General features: G+C 46.3%; 1 protein-coding gene across 50 annotated transcripts in view; it reads right to left on the bottom strand.

Annotated features, from left to right (window-relative positions):
* The window catches only part of LOC140396907 (calcium/calmodulin-dependent protein kinase type II subunit beta), a 392935-nt gene that overhangs the window by 164070 nt on the left and 211167 nt on the right, over positions 1–17698 (bottom strand). For 29 of the 50 annotated variants that reach the window (XM_072485774.1, XM_072485778.1, XM_072485783.1 and 26 more), the window contains one exon: positions 6179–6251. In XM_072485774.1, coding sequence (XP_072341875.1) covers positions 6179–6251 — 73 coding nt within the window. Of the gene's footprint in view, positions 1–2456; positions 2530–6178; positions 6252–17698 lie in introns of all 50 variants that reach the window. The other 21 variants (XM_072485773.1, XM_072485782.1, XM_072485779.1 and 18 more) reach the window with 2 other exon arrangements.

Below are 17698 nucleotides of genomic sequence, written 5' to 3'. Positions count from 1 at the left end.
TGCTCCCAGGCCGAGAGAAAGTTGCTGAATTCAAGGTCAGTACTTACTTACAGGACAAGCATAAATGGCAAAGAGTCAGCTGGTACTCCTCTGGAGGTGGAGGTGTCTGCAGTCCTTGTTGTCCGTGCATGTTTGGAATGGGATGGGTGAAGTCCGGGGGCACTCATGCAGTGCCATTTGGGGTGAGTCAAACCATGGACCTTCCATGAAGGACCAGGTTTGAGAGCCACGTCAACCATGGAGGAATGGTGAGTCACCCAGTGTACCTGGCGAGAGGAAGGGGAATACAAAGCTACTGGATTCAGAGCAGAAAGGTTTAGGCCTTTGGATGAAACCACTCATGTGCTGTCCAAGTGGAACTATTACCCTCAGGAAAGACAGGATAAAACTAATTGATTGAGAAAAAAGAATGCTTGCCCCCACCCCCCCAGCATACATCAAAACCAAATAGAAGGTGATCAATTGGTGACTTAAAATTATTATTTGGGACTGTGAAGTAACACATATCATAGATGAACTTTAAAGGTCACCAAATCTTGGGCCTGTTTGTTTCTTCAGTTTGCAGACAGCAGCAGGCTTGAAAGCTGTTACTTTTTGAGGGATCCACGAATTAACCGTCAGGTGCATTGCCTCGTGCACCATGATGAGTTCATAAAGACTGGAGATACTCCCAATATTTACACGTCACGTCACAAGATACCAAAAAGGCAAATGTAACACAGACACACAGAAAAAGCTTCTATCAACACTGTGTGAGTCTTCAATACAGACAAATATTAGTAAACATTTATTTACTTCTTAAAAGTCTTATTTAATATTTTTCACTATGTAAATATATAACAATAATAAAGTATTTTGATATAATTGTGCAATTAGAAGCACGCATTCTGATCTAAAACAGCCATGCTATTTCCAGCACATCCCATTGGCAGAATTTCCCAGCCAAAAGACACATGCAAGCAGGGGCAGGGCCACCAAAGCCTCAAGTCTTGTTCGAGAGAGCTGGTAATTTTAACACGAATTTTCAATTACATCAATCTCAAGCCCCCTCAACCCTCCCCTCCCACCAACCGAAAACTTGGCTGTGATGCACCACAAGGTGCAGCACAATGCAGGCGGTGCTGTTTCTCATTCAATGTTCCCACAAACAGTACCCCAAATCTTTCACTGGTGCTTCGAAACACTCAGCCTCTGAATTTATTGGAGTTACTCTTCCATCTTAGTTGCAGGTCTCTACATGGTGGTTTGGATGCTTGAATGAGAGCACTCGACATCAACTGTACAAGGCCCACCTGCAAACAGCCAGGCCAAAATTATATTCTATAACAAATCAGTCAGATTCTCCCCCGCAACAACACTCACATTTGTTATGATATCAAGTTAAAAAATATTGAGCTGGGTTTTTGAGGAAATGTCAAACCCGAAGTAAATTCCATCTCAAACTCTGATCAAAGTTGACTAAAGTTGACTGCACTGTCTGACTGACTATAAAAACAAGGATGGTTTAAATTTTAGACAAGTGGTTTTATGAGGAAAACTGGTTCAAGGCATTTTCTCACATCTTGGAGATGACCCCACAAGAGGGGACCACAAAATGCTCTCGCCACCAGCTTGGGAAGATTTTATTCTTGAGGATCAGGCCTCTTCTCCAAACTCACCCTCCTGTCTCTCAGCTTGACCTGGTTATGCTCAAAAACGTTTCAGGTAGCACCAATAAAGATATTGTTAGCTAGTTAACAGAGAATGATTGAAGATAAGCTCAATGGAGTTATAGTTGGGAAACTTCCAGTCATCTGGTGGTTTTACTGAGCATGAAAAGCATGGCAGAATGGCACTTTCCTGGGGTTCTCTCTTCTGTCAATGTTTTAACTTTCGAAACAATTATTCATGGGCGGCACGGTGGCTCACTGGTTAGCACTGTTGCCTACGGCGCTGAGGACCCATCCCCGGGGTCACTGTCTGTGCGGACTTGGCACACTCTCCCAGTGTCTGTGTGGCTTTCACCCCCACAACCCAAAGATCTGCAGGGTAGATGGATTGGCCACACTAAATTTCCCTTTAATTGGAAAGAATGAATTGGGTACTCTAAATTAAAAAAAAAAAAACAATTATTCATGATATCAATCCCAAATTCTTCAGAAACCCTTCATCCAAAATAAAAGTTAATATATGTTTAAAGTATCAACTTTACCATAACTCCGATTAAGTTAGACAGTGTTTAGATAGGGACCTTAGCCAGAGTTTTACTGTCGCATCTATTCTCCCTTAGCCCCTGCCACCCCCAACAGAAATCTCAAAAAGAATAATCTGCCGGGGAATTAGAAAGACAAGCCCTGAGTTCCTTGATCGTGTTAAAATTACCAGAGCTGCCAAGAAATTATAAACAGTTTACCAGAATATGTAAAAGACACAACTTGCTCGGGTTACAATCTCGCCATCATTACAGTACAACTCACCTTAAGATCTCGATGGACAACACCCATTTGGTGGCAGTGCAGTACGGCCTCCAGGATCTGTTGAATGCAATGACTGCATGCAAACACCAGGGGGCGTGTTAGTTGCAGGTGAGTCTCACATGGCACAGACTGGCGCTCTCTCTCTCAAAAAACAAACAAGTCTCAGCAAAATGCCAGGCCAGGGCAAAGCAGGAGTAAACCAGAGCTGGTTCAATCCAGCAGGCAAAACTGCAACAAAACCACCTTTCTGTTTGAACTGTCACTCAATGACTGAGGTAAGGGGACAAAATCAGCGCAATGTTGTCATGGATCGCTTTAATTCTAAATCAAATGGACATCACATGAAAGCAGTTTTCAGCTGATGTGGGATTTGCTTCAAATGGTGATTTTCACTATTGTGAGTAAGAGTCTCATGGGTTAAACACAGTGATTAAAAACACACACGTACACAAGCACTGAGTCCTAAGTGCTGTTCCGGGACTAAAATGATGACCCACAGCCAGCCTCACTCTCCAGTGGGTGCAGAAGGTAATTATGAAAAGGAGGCCCACCTGAATCCCCAGCCCACTGCTTGGCCAGAGTGTTGCGGACTCATTTACCATCACTTCCTTTACATAGGCTCAGACCAAGCCAGATATTCAGCCCAGCAGAGGCAGGAATCAAAGTTGAAACCTGGCACATTACTCGCCACAGAGCTCTGATGTGATCTGCCCGACTCCACACTTCTGGGAGTATTACGAGCCGTTAACTAAATTGTATGAGATATAGCAGAACCTATACAAGCAGAGAAGCACAGCCATAAAGCATAATCACTGCATAAAGCCAGTAACACTGGGCTTCAGAAACTGCTCGCCTTAAGCTCCCAACTCTGCTCAGCCCAGGAAATCACTTGATACAAACTCAATTTGAAACTTGTTATATGTATTTTTGTTCCCTGGACGTTGTTATGCTCATTTGAAACAAATTTTGTTCATAGGGCTGCAATGTTGAATGGTTCTTACATGGCTGCTGAAGAGCAGTGCAGTTCCTGCAACTTCCACTCAAGCTTCCACTGTCAATTCAAGTCTCACAGAGTTCAAATCCATATCCCATTGAGACCAGTGTCGTGAGAATCTTTTCTTTGGAACAAGAAGTTTCTATGAATTGTGAGGCCATGATTTCACAACCATGTTGTGCTGTTTCTATGACTAGAGATTATGCACAAAAGTCTTACAACACCAGGTTAAAGTCCAACAGGTTTGTTTCAAACACTAGCTTTCGGAGCACTGCTCCTTCCTCATTCACCTGAGGAAGGAGCAGTGATCCGAAAGCTAGTGTTTGAAACAAACCTGTTGGACTTTAACCTGGTGTTGTCGGGCTTCTTACTGTGCTCACCCCAGTCCAACGCCAGCATCTCCACGTCATAGAGATTATGCATAACAGGTTAAACAAATAGTTCAAGTGTCCTTGGAAAAAGTGAAAACTGGGGACAGCAAGATGGCAAAGTGGTTAGCACTGCTGCCTCACAACACTGAGGACCCGGGTCGATCCCGGTCCCGTGTCACTGTCCATGTGGAGTTTGCACATTCTCCCTGTGTCTGCGTGGATCTCACTGCCATAACCCAAAGATGTGCAGGTTAGGTGGATTGGCCACGCTAAAACTGTCCCTTAATTGAAAAAAAATTGGGTACTCTTAATTTTTTTTTAAAAAAGGAAAATGTGAAAACTGGACTGCCATATGGCACCACAGAATATTCATGATCCAAAATGAGAGAGAAAGGATTATCGACCATGTACATTTGAACAGGTTTTTAACACTCACCTTGGTTTTTTAAAATATATTGCAAAAATGTGGTTTGCAGCTTTGTGGACTGTGGCATAGCCCTTGGTGGTTATTTGGGAACTGCAACAGTTTTTACTGAAGGCACCAAACCAGAGGTGGCCTGCTGGGAAGAACAGTTCCAAGCATTAGCTGAGGACCTTGTGGGAGAGACCAATAAAAGCTGGGAGACATTAGGAAGTGAAGGACAGTTGGCCTCACGTGGAACAAAGCCTCTTCAGTGACTGATCATGGACAGGCAGAGGATCATGAGATCCTCAAAAATACTCATTTACCCTCACAAATTTTGTTTAAGAGAAAACAATGATATCAAAATCTCACATACTGGTACTCAGTAAAAGTGAATATCAGTTTGATCCTGGCTCTGGCTCACTGTCCGTGTGGAGTTTGCACATTCTCCCCGTGTTTGCGTGGGTTTCGTGCCCACAACCTAAAAGGTGTGAAGGGTAGGTGGATTGGCCACGCTAAATTGTCCCTCAATTGGAAAAAAATGAATTGGGTACTCTAAATTTATTTTTAAAAAATGAATATCAAATGATTGTTCTTAAAATGAACAATATTCACGCAGGGAAATGGAAAGGAGTCAGAATTGTTCAGACCAGTGGGCGTGGATGGTATAGTGTATGTTATGCTCATTAGTGAAAGAGTTAACCCTGCAATAAAATGGTTGTAACCTTTCCCACAGTAAAGTGAAACACTCAACTCCTGGCAGCTGAGTGTGGTTATGCACAAGTATTCGCAGGGCACTATGTATATCCAAGTCAAAGAATGATCTCACTTCAACAGAGGAAAACTGTTGGCTTGCCAAATTTCTTTTCTGCTGGTGAAGTACCACCCCACCCCGCTTAACCTCAGGTGCAGCAGAGATGGCGGCAATTTCTTATCTGTGAAATATCAATTGTTGGTCTTAAGGTCCAAAACAACCTATGTCCTGCAGCAAGACCCCAGTGCTGACTCTCTGAAAGCTGACAACAGCAAGTTGACACTCTGATCTGAAGGTCAATCTCACTGTTAACCTTCAGTGGCCTGCAGATTGACACCATTGAACTGTTGACTGCACTCCAACCTCAATCTTGACCTGCAGTGGCCTGCACTCCGACGTCACTGCTGACCCCTGTGTCCTGAAGACCGATCCCATGATTGATGCCCTGTTGCTGGCATGCCGACCGCACTGTTGATCCTCAGCAGCCTAACTCCGACACCATGACTCAGTGCCCTGCAGGAACACCCCAGCAATGACCCCAAGTGCCCTGCTCATTTGATACCAACAATTCTTTGAAAATGAGGTCGTTGCAGCTGCCACAAGGAGGTGGGAGTGGTTTTAAGCTCATGCTTGGCCCTGGCCACAAACCAGTCTGTGCTTCTCTTAAAGAACATTGTCAAGAGCAATAAAGCATGACAGACTCAAGAGGGATGGGAGGGGTGGAAGTGCAATCGTGCCCTTGAAGTCTCAAAGGTAATGAGGGGACAACAAGTTTCAAAATAATATTTTTCTTTTAAATATGGGCTTACTGTTTCCAATATGTGCAGTAAGTTTTCACTGCGACATGGATTCTATTTTTTTAAAACTTTGCATACAAGGTGATGGAAGCGTAAAGGTGGAGAGGAGTGGGGCAGTTGAGAATGAGTCACATTCATCATTATTTTGTTGTCCCCATCAATTTCCTTTAGATTGCCTGTCACGGCTGAGTACCCAAGAGACTTTTGGGAATGGTAGTGGTAGCCATGCAAAGTAAGTCTTTTCAAAAAAATGTAAAATAACGACACTAAAGAGGACGAACGACAAGAGGCAGAAGAAACTCTGCACCTGTAAACATGACACGATTTTAGACTCAAGCGTATCATTATTTTAATTTTTTTTGGTTCTTTTTCTTCATTTCTGTAAACGTTAGAAGATACTGACCTTCAGGTCCCTGTGTACTATGTCATGTTGGTGAATATGATTAACACTGTCTAGAATCTGATGAATACAGTGACTGTAAAACAAAGCGGGACAAGGAGAGACAAGTGGGGGAGGGGGAGTGGTAAGGAGAGGGAGGGGGAGAACCATAGGACTAGTGAATGTTGTGGAAGTGAAGAGGAGAATCGTCACAGGGGAGGAAGAAATGGACAGCTTTTTTTTGGCACAAAAGACATTCACATGGTGAACGAACAGCACTAGGTTATGTACACTGGCAACTCACACTTCTTTTGGCTTCAGGCCTCACACAGTTAAAGCAAAGACATCAATCTGCCAAGAACACAAAGAATGGGATAATTTCTAAGGTAATTTCTGACTGGCATGACCCTCAGATTATTTTTGTACGAACAACAAGGCAGTTATCTTTAAACCAACCTAGCACAAGCACCCAATTCAAACCAAAACATCCAGTCAGAACGGCGGGGATGGGAAGTGGGGGTCAGTGGCCTTCGGAAAGCTACACTCAGATTTATTTGCAGTTTGCTCCTAGTTTAGTGGCTATGTTCTTTTCAATTGCTATTTTCATGCAAAATAAAAACCCACTAAGTCCAAATAAATGCTCACTTTCTCATGTTTTGTGGCTGACTAACGGTGAGACTGGAAAGTTGATTCTGTGCACTGATTCTGTAATGTTTCCATCCCTGGGCCACAGACATGCCTGGAATGATTAACCGGGCATGTCTTGTCCACTTCTGAAACATGTAATGCAGTGTTGATCACTTCCACTTGACTGGACAAAAAGGTGATAGATGGAACATTCTTTCTCCACTCCCTCCCTTCCACTGCTGCCCATCCTTGACACTGCAATTTGGGAAACAGAAACATTAGTGCATCAATATCCTCATTACAATAAGCAAGAACCAGCTGGCCTCACATGTAGTTTCCCGGTGGGAATTCCAGGCTGTTCAGCTACAAAATGGTGCTCTTCCCATTTTAAGCTGAACAACTTCCTGTGGATACCTGGGTGATTACAAAAGTGCCCTAGGTGAATATTGAAGTCACCAAATTGCATGTAATTTCTGCGCTCCAGTTCAAACACCAGTCTGGCTTTTTGTTTTGAAAAAAAGCACTGCTTGGTATCTTTACCGAGAGCAGATGGACACAGCAAATTCATAGGAGATGCAAGGCATATATAAAAGCAGATCTCCTGTGGAATTGCTCAAGGAGTCAAAGCACAAACTGTTTGATATCTACTGGGATTTTTATCCACAATGCATGACTGGGATAATGTATGAAGAAGACCTCTAAAAGAATACTCAATCTTCCAGTGAACTGTGCAGAAAGGTTAAGTCACATATCTTCAAGTGAAGGAGGCACGGAGGTTCAGGGGCAAGGATTTTTAAAAATAAATTGAGTGCGCCCAATTAATCTTTTCCAATTAAGGGGCAATTTAGCGTGGCCAATCCACCTACGTTGCACATCTTTGGGTTGTGGGGGCGAAACCCACAGAAACACTGGGAGAATGTGCAAACTCCACACGGGCAATGACCCAGAGCCGGGATCGAACCTGGGACCTCGGCGCAGTGAGGCAGCAGTACTACCCGCTACGCCACCGTGTTGCCCCAGGAGCAAGGATAAAAGGTCCTGGGCATACAGTTCCAATCAGTGTCCATCATGTAAATGGTCTTTTTAAAAAATGTTTTCTAATGAAAATTCTTTATTACACCTTTCATGATCTCAGAATGTCCCTAGAGTGTGTTGTAGCCAAAGAATAAATGTTGAAATGTAATCACTGTTGGCAGACAAGACAGCCAATTTCTACAAAGGAAATATCGACAGACAGCAGTACAAAAGCAAAATACAGCATCAGCTACAAGTCTGAAATAAAAACAAAAAATGCTGGAAATGCACATTTGGCAACAGCAATCCAGAGAGAAAAACAGGTTTCACAGATGTGAAATGTTAACTCTTGGTGCGATCTAACCAAATTGCCACATGATCCTGTGAGAGAGAGTGTTTAGCTGGGTGTTTCCCCTATTGGGACTTTATTGAAATCTGGGGCCTCAGCGGGGAACGCCCCACCGAGGCCACACTTAGCCTTGTTTCCTGCACTGAGGAGCTCCGCTCCCTGGAACTCCTCAGCGCAGGAAGAAATATAGGCATCCCGATCTCTCGACCACCTGACGCGATCCCCGAACGCACTGCCAGGGTGCCACCCTACTCAGAGGGCAACCACTTGGGGACGCCAATCCTCTGGGAGACCTCCCCAAGTGCCATTCCGTCTCTTTCCAGTTTGAACAAAGAACAAAGAAAATTACAACATAGGAACAGGCCCTTCGGCCCTCCCAGCCTGCGCCGATCCAGATTCTTTATCTAAACCTGTCACCTATTTTCCAAGGTCTACTTCCCTCTGTTCCCCGCCCGTTCATATATCTGTCTAGGTGCATCTTAAATGATGCTATTGTGCCCGCCTGTGTCCACTGGCAAAGTGTTCCAGGCACCCACCACCCTCTGCGTAAAAAACCTTTCACACACATCTCCCTTAAACTTTCCGCCTCTCACCTTGAAATCGTGACCCCTTGTAATTGACACCCCCACTCTTGTTGCTATCCACCCTGTCCATACCTCTCATAATTTTGTAGACCTCAATCAGGTCCCCCCTGAAACCTCCATCTTTCCAACGACAACAATCCCAATCTACTCAACCTTTCTTCATAGCTAGCACCCTCCATACCAGGCAACATCCTGGTGAACCTCCTCTGCACCCTCTCTAAAGCATCCACATCCTTCTGGTAATGTGGCGACCAGAACTGCACGCAGTATTCCAAATGTGGCTAACCAAAGTCCTATACAACTGTAACATGACCTGCCAACTCTTGTACTCAATACCCCGTCCGATGAAGGCAAGCATGCTGTATGCCTTCTTGGCCACTCTATCGACCTGCGTTGCCACCTTCAGGGTACAATGGACCTGAACTCCCAGATCTCTCTGTACATCAATTTTCCCCAGGACTTTTCCATTGACCGTAGAGTCCGCTCTTGAATTAGATCTTCCAAAATGCATCGCCTCGCATTTGCCTGGATTGAACTCCATCTGTCATTTCTCTGCCCAACTCTCCAATCTATCTATATTTTGCTGTATTCTCTGACAGTCCTCCTCGCTATCTGCAACTCCACCAATCTTAGTATCATCTGCAAACTTGCTAATCAGACCACCTATACCTTCGTCCAGATCATTTATGTATATCACAAACAGTGGTCCGAGCACGGATCCCTGTGGAACACCACTAGTCACCTTTCTCTATTTTGAGACACTCCCTTCCACCACTACTCTCTGTCTCCTGTTGCCCAGCCAGTTCTTTATCCATCTAGCTAGTACACCCTGAACCCCATGCGACTTCACTTTTTCCAACAACCTGCCATGGGAAACTTTATCAAACGCCTTACTGAGGTCCATGTATATGACATCTACAGCCCTTCCCTCATCAATTAACGTTGACACTTCCTCAAAGAATTCTATTAGGTTTATAAGACATGACCTTCCCTGCACAAAACCATGCTGCTTATCACTGATAAGTCTATTTTCTTCCAAATGTTAATAGATCCTATCCCTCAGTATCTTCTCCAACAGTTTGCCTACCATTGACGTCAAGCTCACAGGTCTATAATTCCCTGGATTATCCCTGCTACCCTTCTTAAACAAAGGGACAACATTATAAATTCTCCAGTCCTCCGGGACCTCACCCGTGCTCAAGGATGCTGCAAAGATATCTTTAAGGCCCCAGCTATTTCTTCCCTCACTTCCCTCAGTAACCTGGGATAGATCCCATCCGGACCTGGGGACTTGTCCACCTTAATTCCTTTTAGATTACCCAAAACATCCCCCTTCCTTATGCCGACTTGACCTAGAGTATTTAAACATCTCGCTTTATGCGGACGACCTGCTGCTGTATGTGGCAGACCCGGTGGGAGGAATGCCAGAGGTAATGAGGATCCTTAGGGAATTCGGGGACTTTTCAGGGTACAAGTTCAATATGGGGAAGAGCGAGCGGTTCGTAGTTCAGCTAGGGGACCAGGAGAGGGGGATTGGCGAGCTCCCACTAAAAAGGGCGGAGAGGAGCTTCAGATATTTGGGGGTCCAAGTGGCCAGGAGCTGGGGGGCCCTGCATAGGCTTAACTTTACAAGGCTGGTGGAGCAAAAGGAGGAGGAGTTCAAGAGGTGGGACGCGTTGCCGCTGTCCTTGGCGGGTAGGGTGCAGTCAATCAAAATGACGGTGCTCCCAAGGTTTTTGTTCCTGTTCCAGTGCCTCCCCGTGTTTATCCCGAAGGCTTTTTTCAGGCGGGTTAACAGGAGTATAATGGGGTTTGTGTAGGCGCGAGGGATTCCGAGGGTGAGAAGGGTGTTCCTGGAGCGGAGTAAAGATATGGGGGGGGGGCTGGCGCTGCCCAACCTCTGTGGGTACTACTGGGCCTCCAATGCGACGATGGTACGCAAGTGGGTGATGGAAGGGGAGGGGGCTGCATGAAAGAGGTTGGAGACGGCGTCCTGTGTGGGCACGAGTCTGGGGCGCTGGCAACGGTGCCTCTGCCGCTCCCTCCAAGGAGGTATACCACGAGCCCGGTGGTGGTGGCGGCCCTCAAAATGTGGGGGCAGTGGAGGCGGCATAGAGGATAAGTTGGAGCCTCGGCGTGTACCCCATTACGGGGGAACCACCGGTTCGCCCCAGGAAGAACAGGTGGAGGGTTTTCGGGGTGGCACAGGGCAGGGATATGAAAGTTGGGGGATCTGTTTGTGGACGGGAAGTTCGCGAGCTTGGGTGAGCTGGAGAAGTACGGGCTCCCCCCGGGGAACACCTTCAGGTATTTACAGTTCAGGGCGCTTGCCAGACGGCAGGTGATGGAATTCCCGTGGCTACTGCCACACAGGACAGGGTACTCTCGGGGGGTGGGTGGGAGTGGGGAAGATCTCGGAAACTTACCAGGTGATGCAGGAGGAGGAGGGGGCCTTGGTGGTGGAGTTGAAAGGTAAGTGGGAGGAGGAGTTGGGAGAGGAGATCAAAGCGGGGATGTGGGCAGAGGCCCTAGGGAGGGTGAATTCTTCCTCTTCATGCGCGAGGCTCAGCCTCATACAGTTTAAGGTGCTGCACAAGGCACACACAACCTGGACAAGGATGAGCCAGTTCTTTGGGGGTGAGGACAGGTGTGTTAGGTGCTCAGGGAGCCCTGCAAATCACACCCATATGATCTGGGCATGCCCAGCGCTGGAGGAATTTTGGAAGGGCGTAGCGAGGACGGTGTCGAGAGTGGTAGGATCCAGGGTCAGACCGGGTTGGGGGCTCGCAATATTTGGGGTGGCAGAGGAGCCGGGAGTGCAGGAGGCGAAAGAGGCCGGAATTCTGGCCTTTGCGTCCCTGGTAGCCCGGCGAAGGATTCTCCTTCAGTGGAAAGATGCGAGGCCCCCAAGCGTGGAATCCTGGATCAGCGATATGGCAGGGTTCATTTAATTGGAGAGGGTGAAATTCGCCTTGAGAGGGTCAGTACAAGGGTTCTTTAGGAGGTGGCAACCGTTCTTAGACTTTCTGGCAGAACGATAGACATTAGTCAATGGCAGCAGCAGCTCGGGGGGGGGGGGGGGGGGGGTTTACTTTATTTTTGTTTATGTTATTTACACTGGAGGGTCTGACGGGGTGTATACACCTGTTGTGCTAAGTCGGGCTGTTAATGTTAATTTATTATTTATGTACGGGGGGGGGGGTTTGGGGGTTGCTCTTTTAGATTGTATTTTGTACTTAACCCTGTTGGGTTCTTTTTTCTTTCTCATTTTGTTATTGATATTTTATGAAAACCTTGAATAAAAATTATGTTTAAAAAAAAAAAGAGTATTTAAACATCCATCCTTAGCCTCAACATCCGTCATGTCCCTCTCCTTGGTGAATACCGATGCAAAGTACTCATTAAGAATCTCACCCATTTCCTCTGACTCCACGCATAAATTCCCTCTTTTGTCTTTGAGTGGGCCAATCCTTTCTCTAGTACCCTCTTGCTCCTTATATACGAATAAAAGGCTTTGGGATTTTCATTAACCCTATTAGCCAAACCTATTTCATGACCCCTTTTTGCCCTCTTTATTGCGCGTTTGAGATTTGTCCTACTTTCCCGATATTCCTCCAAAGCTTCATCAGATTTAAGTCGCCTAGATCTTATGTTTGCTTCCTTTTTCATCTTGGCTAGTCTCACAATTCCACCCGTCATTGATGGTTCCCTAATCCTGCCATTTCTAACCCTCATTTTCACAGGGACATATCTGTCCTGCACTCTAATCAACCTTTCCTTCAAAGACTCACATTTAAAATGTGGATTTACCCTTAAAGAGCTGCTCCCAATCCACATTCCCTAGCTCCTGCCAAATTTTGTTGTACTTGGCCTTTCCCCAATTTAGCACTCTTTCTTTAGGACCACTCTCTTCTTTGTCCATGAGCATTCTAAAACTTACGGAATTGTGATCGCTATTCCCAAAGTAATCATCGACTGAAACTTTAACCACCTGGCTGGGATCATTCCCCAATACCAGGTCCAGTATGGCCCCTTCCCGAGTTGGACTATTTACATACTGCTCTAAAAAAACTCTCCTGGATGCTCCTTACAAATTCTGCTCCATCTACGCCTCCAACACTACATGAGTCCCATTCAATGTTGGGGAAGTTAAAATCTCCCATCACGACCACCCTATTGCTCCTACATTTTTCTATAATCTGTCTACATATTTGTACCTCGACTTCACGCTCGCTTTTGGGAGGCCTGTAGTAAAGTCCCAACAATTTAGTGCACCCTTCCTATTTCTTAGCTCAGTGCTCGAATCCTCCTTCGTGCCCTCTTTAATCATAGCTGTGATATAATCTCTGACCAGTAATGCAACTCCTCCACACCTTTTACCTCCCTCTCTATCCATCCTGAAACATCTATACCCTGGGATATTTAGTTGCCAGTCTTGCCCTTCCCTCAACCAAGTCTCCGTAATACCAATATCATCATATTTCCAGGTACTAATCCAAGCCCTAAGTTCATCTGCCTTACCTGCTACACTTCTCGGATTGAAACAAATGCACCTCAGACCACCTGTCCATTTGCGTTCTTCATCTCTTCCCTGTCTACTCTTCCCCTTAGTCACATTGAGTTTATTATCTAGTACCTTACTGGCTTTAGTTGCTGCCTGTTTACTGACCTCTAACTTCCTAATCTGGTTCCCATCCCCCTGCCACATGAGTTCAAAACCTCCCCAACAGTGTTAGCAAAAGCACCCCCTCGGACATTGGTTCCAGTCCTGCCCAGGTGCAGACCATCCGATTTGTAATGGTCCCACTGCCCCCAGAACCGGTTCCAATGTCCCAAAAATCTGAACCCCTCCCTCCTGCACCATCTCTCAAGCCACGTATTCATTCTGACTATTCTTGAATTTCTACTCTGAATGTCTCATGGCACTGGTAGCAATCCTGAGATCACTACCTTTGAGGTCCTACTTTTTAAACTTGTCTCCTAACTCCCTAAATTCTGATTGTAGGACCTCATCCTGTTTTTTACCTATATCGTTGGTGCCTATATGCACCACGACAACTGGCTGTTCACCCTCCCCCTTCAGGATGTCCTGTAGCCGATCTGAGACATCCCTGACCCATGCATCCGGGAGGCAACATACCATTTGGGAGTCTCGTTTTCGACCACAGAAACGCCTGTCTACTCCCCTTACGATTGAATCACCATGAGTATAGCCCTGCCAGTCTTTTTCCCGCCCTTCTGTGCAGTAGAGCCAGCCACGGTGCAATGAACCTGGCTACTACTGCCTTCTTCTAATGAGTCATCTCCCCCAACAGTATCCAAAACGGTATACCTGTTTTAGAGGGAGATGACCGCAGGGGACACCTGCACTGCCTTCCTGCTCTTTCTCTGCCTTTTGTTCACCCATTCCCTGTCTCCCGCACCAATCCTAATCTGCGGTGTGACCAACACACTGAACGTGCTATCCACGACCTCCTCAGCATCACGGATGCTCCAAAGTGAGTCCGTCCGCAGCTCCAGAGCCGTCATGCAGTCTAACAGGAGCTGCAGCTGGACACACTTCCTGCACATGAAGGAGTCAGGGGCATCGGCTGCGTCCCTGAACTCCCACATTGAGCACGAGGAGCATAACACGGGTCTGGGATCTCCTGCCATTTTTACACTTTACCTTAACTGATTACAAATATAATATCAAATAATGAATAAGGGAAAGGAATAAGGATTTTACTTACCAATCACAAAACTTACCAACCCACGAAGAGTTAAATTTCTCCCAGCTACTTACCTTCACGACAGACCCCTGGCCACTGCTCCCGCCGAAAATCTGAAGCTATAACTTGCGGAAAAAAGAAAAAGAAGAGAGAGCTTACCTGATATTCACTCACCCCCTTAGGTTAGAGGAGGTGGAAGGGTGGGAGACACTACAAGTGTAGTGTCTCGGGTTTAGCAACCGCCCAACTTAAATAGAGGTAAAAATCAAACACATAAGCACCTACCTGATTCCCAAGCTGCACTCCGGCTCCCTCTCTCTCTCCCGCTCCCGGAAATGAAGGCCGCTGGAACCTGGGGGCAAGTTTAAACACCTACCAGAATCCCAAGCTGCACTCGTTGCGCTCCGGCTCCCCCTCTCTCGCGCGCTCGCTAAAATGAAGGCCGCTGGAACCTGGGGGCAGGGTTGAACTCATACCCGAATCCCAAGCTGGACTCGCTGCGCTCCGGCTCCCTCTCTGCCGCTCCCGAAAATGAACGCCGCTGGAACCTGGGGGCAAGTTTAAACACCTACCTGAATCCCAAGCTGCACTCGCTGCGCTCCGACTCCCTCTCTCTCTGCCACTCCCGAAAATGAAGGCCGCTGGAACCTGGGGGCAATTTTAAACACCTACCTGAATCCCAAGCTGCACTCCGGCTCCCTCTCTCTCTGCCACTCCCGAAAATGAAGGCCGCTGGAACCTGGGGGCAAGTTTAAACACCTACCTGAATCCCAAGCTGCACTCGCTGCGCTCCGACTCCCTCGCTCTCTGCCACTCCCGAAAATGAAGGCCGCTGGAACCTGGGGCAAGTTTAAACACCTACCTGAATCCCAAACTGCACTCGCTGCGCTCCCTCTCTCTCCCGCTCCCGAAAATGAAGGCCGCTGGAACCTGGGGGCAAGTTTAAACACCTACCTGAATCCCAAGCTGCACTCGCTGCGCTCCGACTCCCTCGCTCTCTGCCACTCCCGAAAATGAAGGCCGCTGGAACCTGGGGGCAAGTTTAAACACCTACCTGAATCCCAAGATGCACTGAACGCCGCTTACCCGAAGTCTCCAAGGAGAAAGGGTTAGATCCTAAGACTTTGGTAGTTCAGGCAAGTGCATATTAGAATGAAACTAGCTGGTGTGTTCGAATTTGTCAAATACTGATCCCTCCCACAATGAGCAGGATTTTGATTGGGACGCCTCAAGATTGCTTCGATCTCACGAGGTGTGGCAAGCTGGGTAGATCCAGAAGAGGAGTCTCCTACCATTTACCGGCCAAGTGGTCATTCGAGCACAACATGGCCGGTAGATCACGTCCTCTGTTTCTCTCCCATAGACTGCTCACACTTTTTGGGTGTTTTCAGAACTTTGTGTTTTTGTTCCAGAAACAGCAGTGGGGTAAATGCCAAGATGATCTCCTGTCTGAGGTATAAATATTGATTTAGACACTGGGAGAACTCCCCTGCTCTTTGGTCTTTAGTGCTGAGAAGTCACTTCCTCCGAAGTGCACTGGACATGTCAGCTGTGATTACTGGCTCTAGTCACGGGAATGGGATTGAATCTATTACCTTTTGACTCAGAGGTAACACTGAAACACTCACCTTTCCAAGCTTACACAGTCAGTTGCTAAAAATAGGCAGAGAAGTTTATTATCGAACAAGTTGACAAGTGCATGCAGATGTATATATTATCTCAAAGATCTAAATGAAGTTTTTAGGTTGTTAGATATCAGGAAAGAGGGACTGGCCAAATGTGATGCAATGTTTTGTTACTAATTAAGAGGAACAAACTGGTTTTGCAATAGTTATCAAGCTCAACTTTGCAAGGGATGCCTTCAGTGAAAACTGTCTTTAATAGACTTTATCTCTTCAATAAAAAGTCCCATCTTTCTTTATGCTGTATTTTTGACCCGAAGAACGATGTTAGGGCTATAACAAACAGAGGAATTGATAATGGAAAAAGTAATAAACACAGTTGACATGATAGACACTGCGTGGGACTGTGTGCCCTGGTCTTTATTTCCGTGGCCTCCAAAATTCCTGCCTCCTTCATCGGAAGATATGTGATGCAACTTTCGTGCACAGTTCAATGGAAGATTAAATATTCTATTATGAGTGTTTGACATACATTAATCCAGTCATAATAATAGAAATAATCTTTATTAGTGTCACAAGTAGGCTTACATTAACACTGCAACAAAATGAAAATCCCTTAGTCCGGCGCCTGTTTGGGTGCACTGAGGGAGAATTCAGAATGTCCAAATCACCCAACAAGCATGTCTTTCAGGACTTGCGGGAGGAAACCGGAGCACCCGGAGGAAACCCACGCAAACACAGGGAGAACGTGCAGATTCCGCACAGTGACCCAAGATGACACTAAAGTCGGTGGAGTTGTGGACAGTGTGGAAGGATGTTACAAGTTACAGAGGGACATAGATAAGCTGCAGCACTGGGCTGAGAGGTGGCAAATGGAGTTTAATGCAGAAAAGTGTGAGGTGATTCATTTTGGAAGGAATAACAGGAAGACAGAGTACTGGGCTAATGGTAAGATTCTTGGCAGTGTGGATGAGCAGAGAGATCTCGATGTCCATGTACATAGATCCCTGAAAGTTGCCACCCAGGTTGAGAGGGTTGTTAAGAAGGCATACGGTGGAGCTTTTATTGGTAGAGGGATTGAGTTTCGGAGCCTTGAGGTCATGTTGCAGCTGTACAAAACTCTGGTGCGGCTGCATTTGGAGTATTGCTTGCAATTCTGCTCGCCGCATCATATGAAGGATGTGGAAGCATTGGAAAGGGTGCAGAGGAGATTTACCAGAATGTTGCCTGGTATGGAGGGAAGACCTTATGAGAAAAGGCTGAGGGACGTTAGAGAGAAGGTTAAGAGGTGACTTAATTGAGCATACAAGATGATCAGAGGACTGGATAGGGTGGACAGTGAGAGCCTTTTTCCTCGGATGGTGATGCCTAGCACGAGAGGACATAGCTTTAAATTGAGGGGAGATAGATATAGGACAGATGTCAGAGGTAGGTTCTTTACTCAGAGAGTAGTAAGGGTGTGGAATGCCCTGCCTGCAACAGTAGTGGACTCGCCAACACTAAGGGCATTCAAATGGTCATTGGATAGACATATGGACGATAAGGAAATAGTGTAGATGGGCTTTAGAGTGGTTTCACAGGTCGGCGCAACATCGAGGGCCGAAGGACCTGTACTGCGCTGCAATGTTCTAAGCCTG

Source organism: Scyliorhinus torazame, chromosome 20 (genome assembly GCF_047496885.1).
Source record: "Scyliorhinus torazame isolate Kashiwa2021f chromosome 20, sScyTor2.1, whole genome shotgun sequence".
Taxonomy (NCBI): Eukaryota; Metazoa; Chordata; class Chondrichthyes; order Carcharhiniformes; family Scyliorhinidae; genus Scyliorhinus; species Scyliorhinus torazame.
This window is presented reverse-complemented; position numbering and strand designations above follow the sequence as displayed.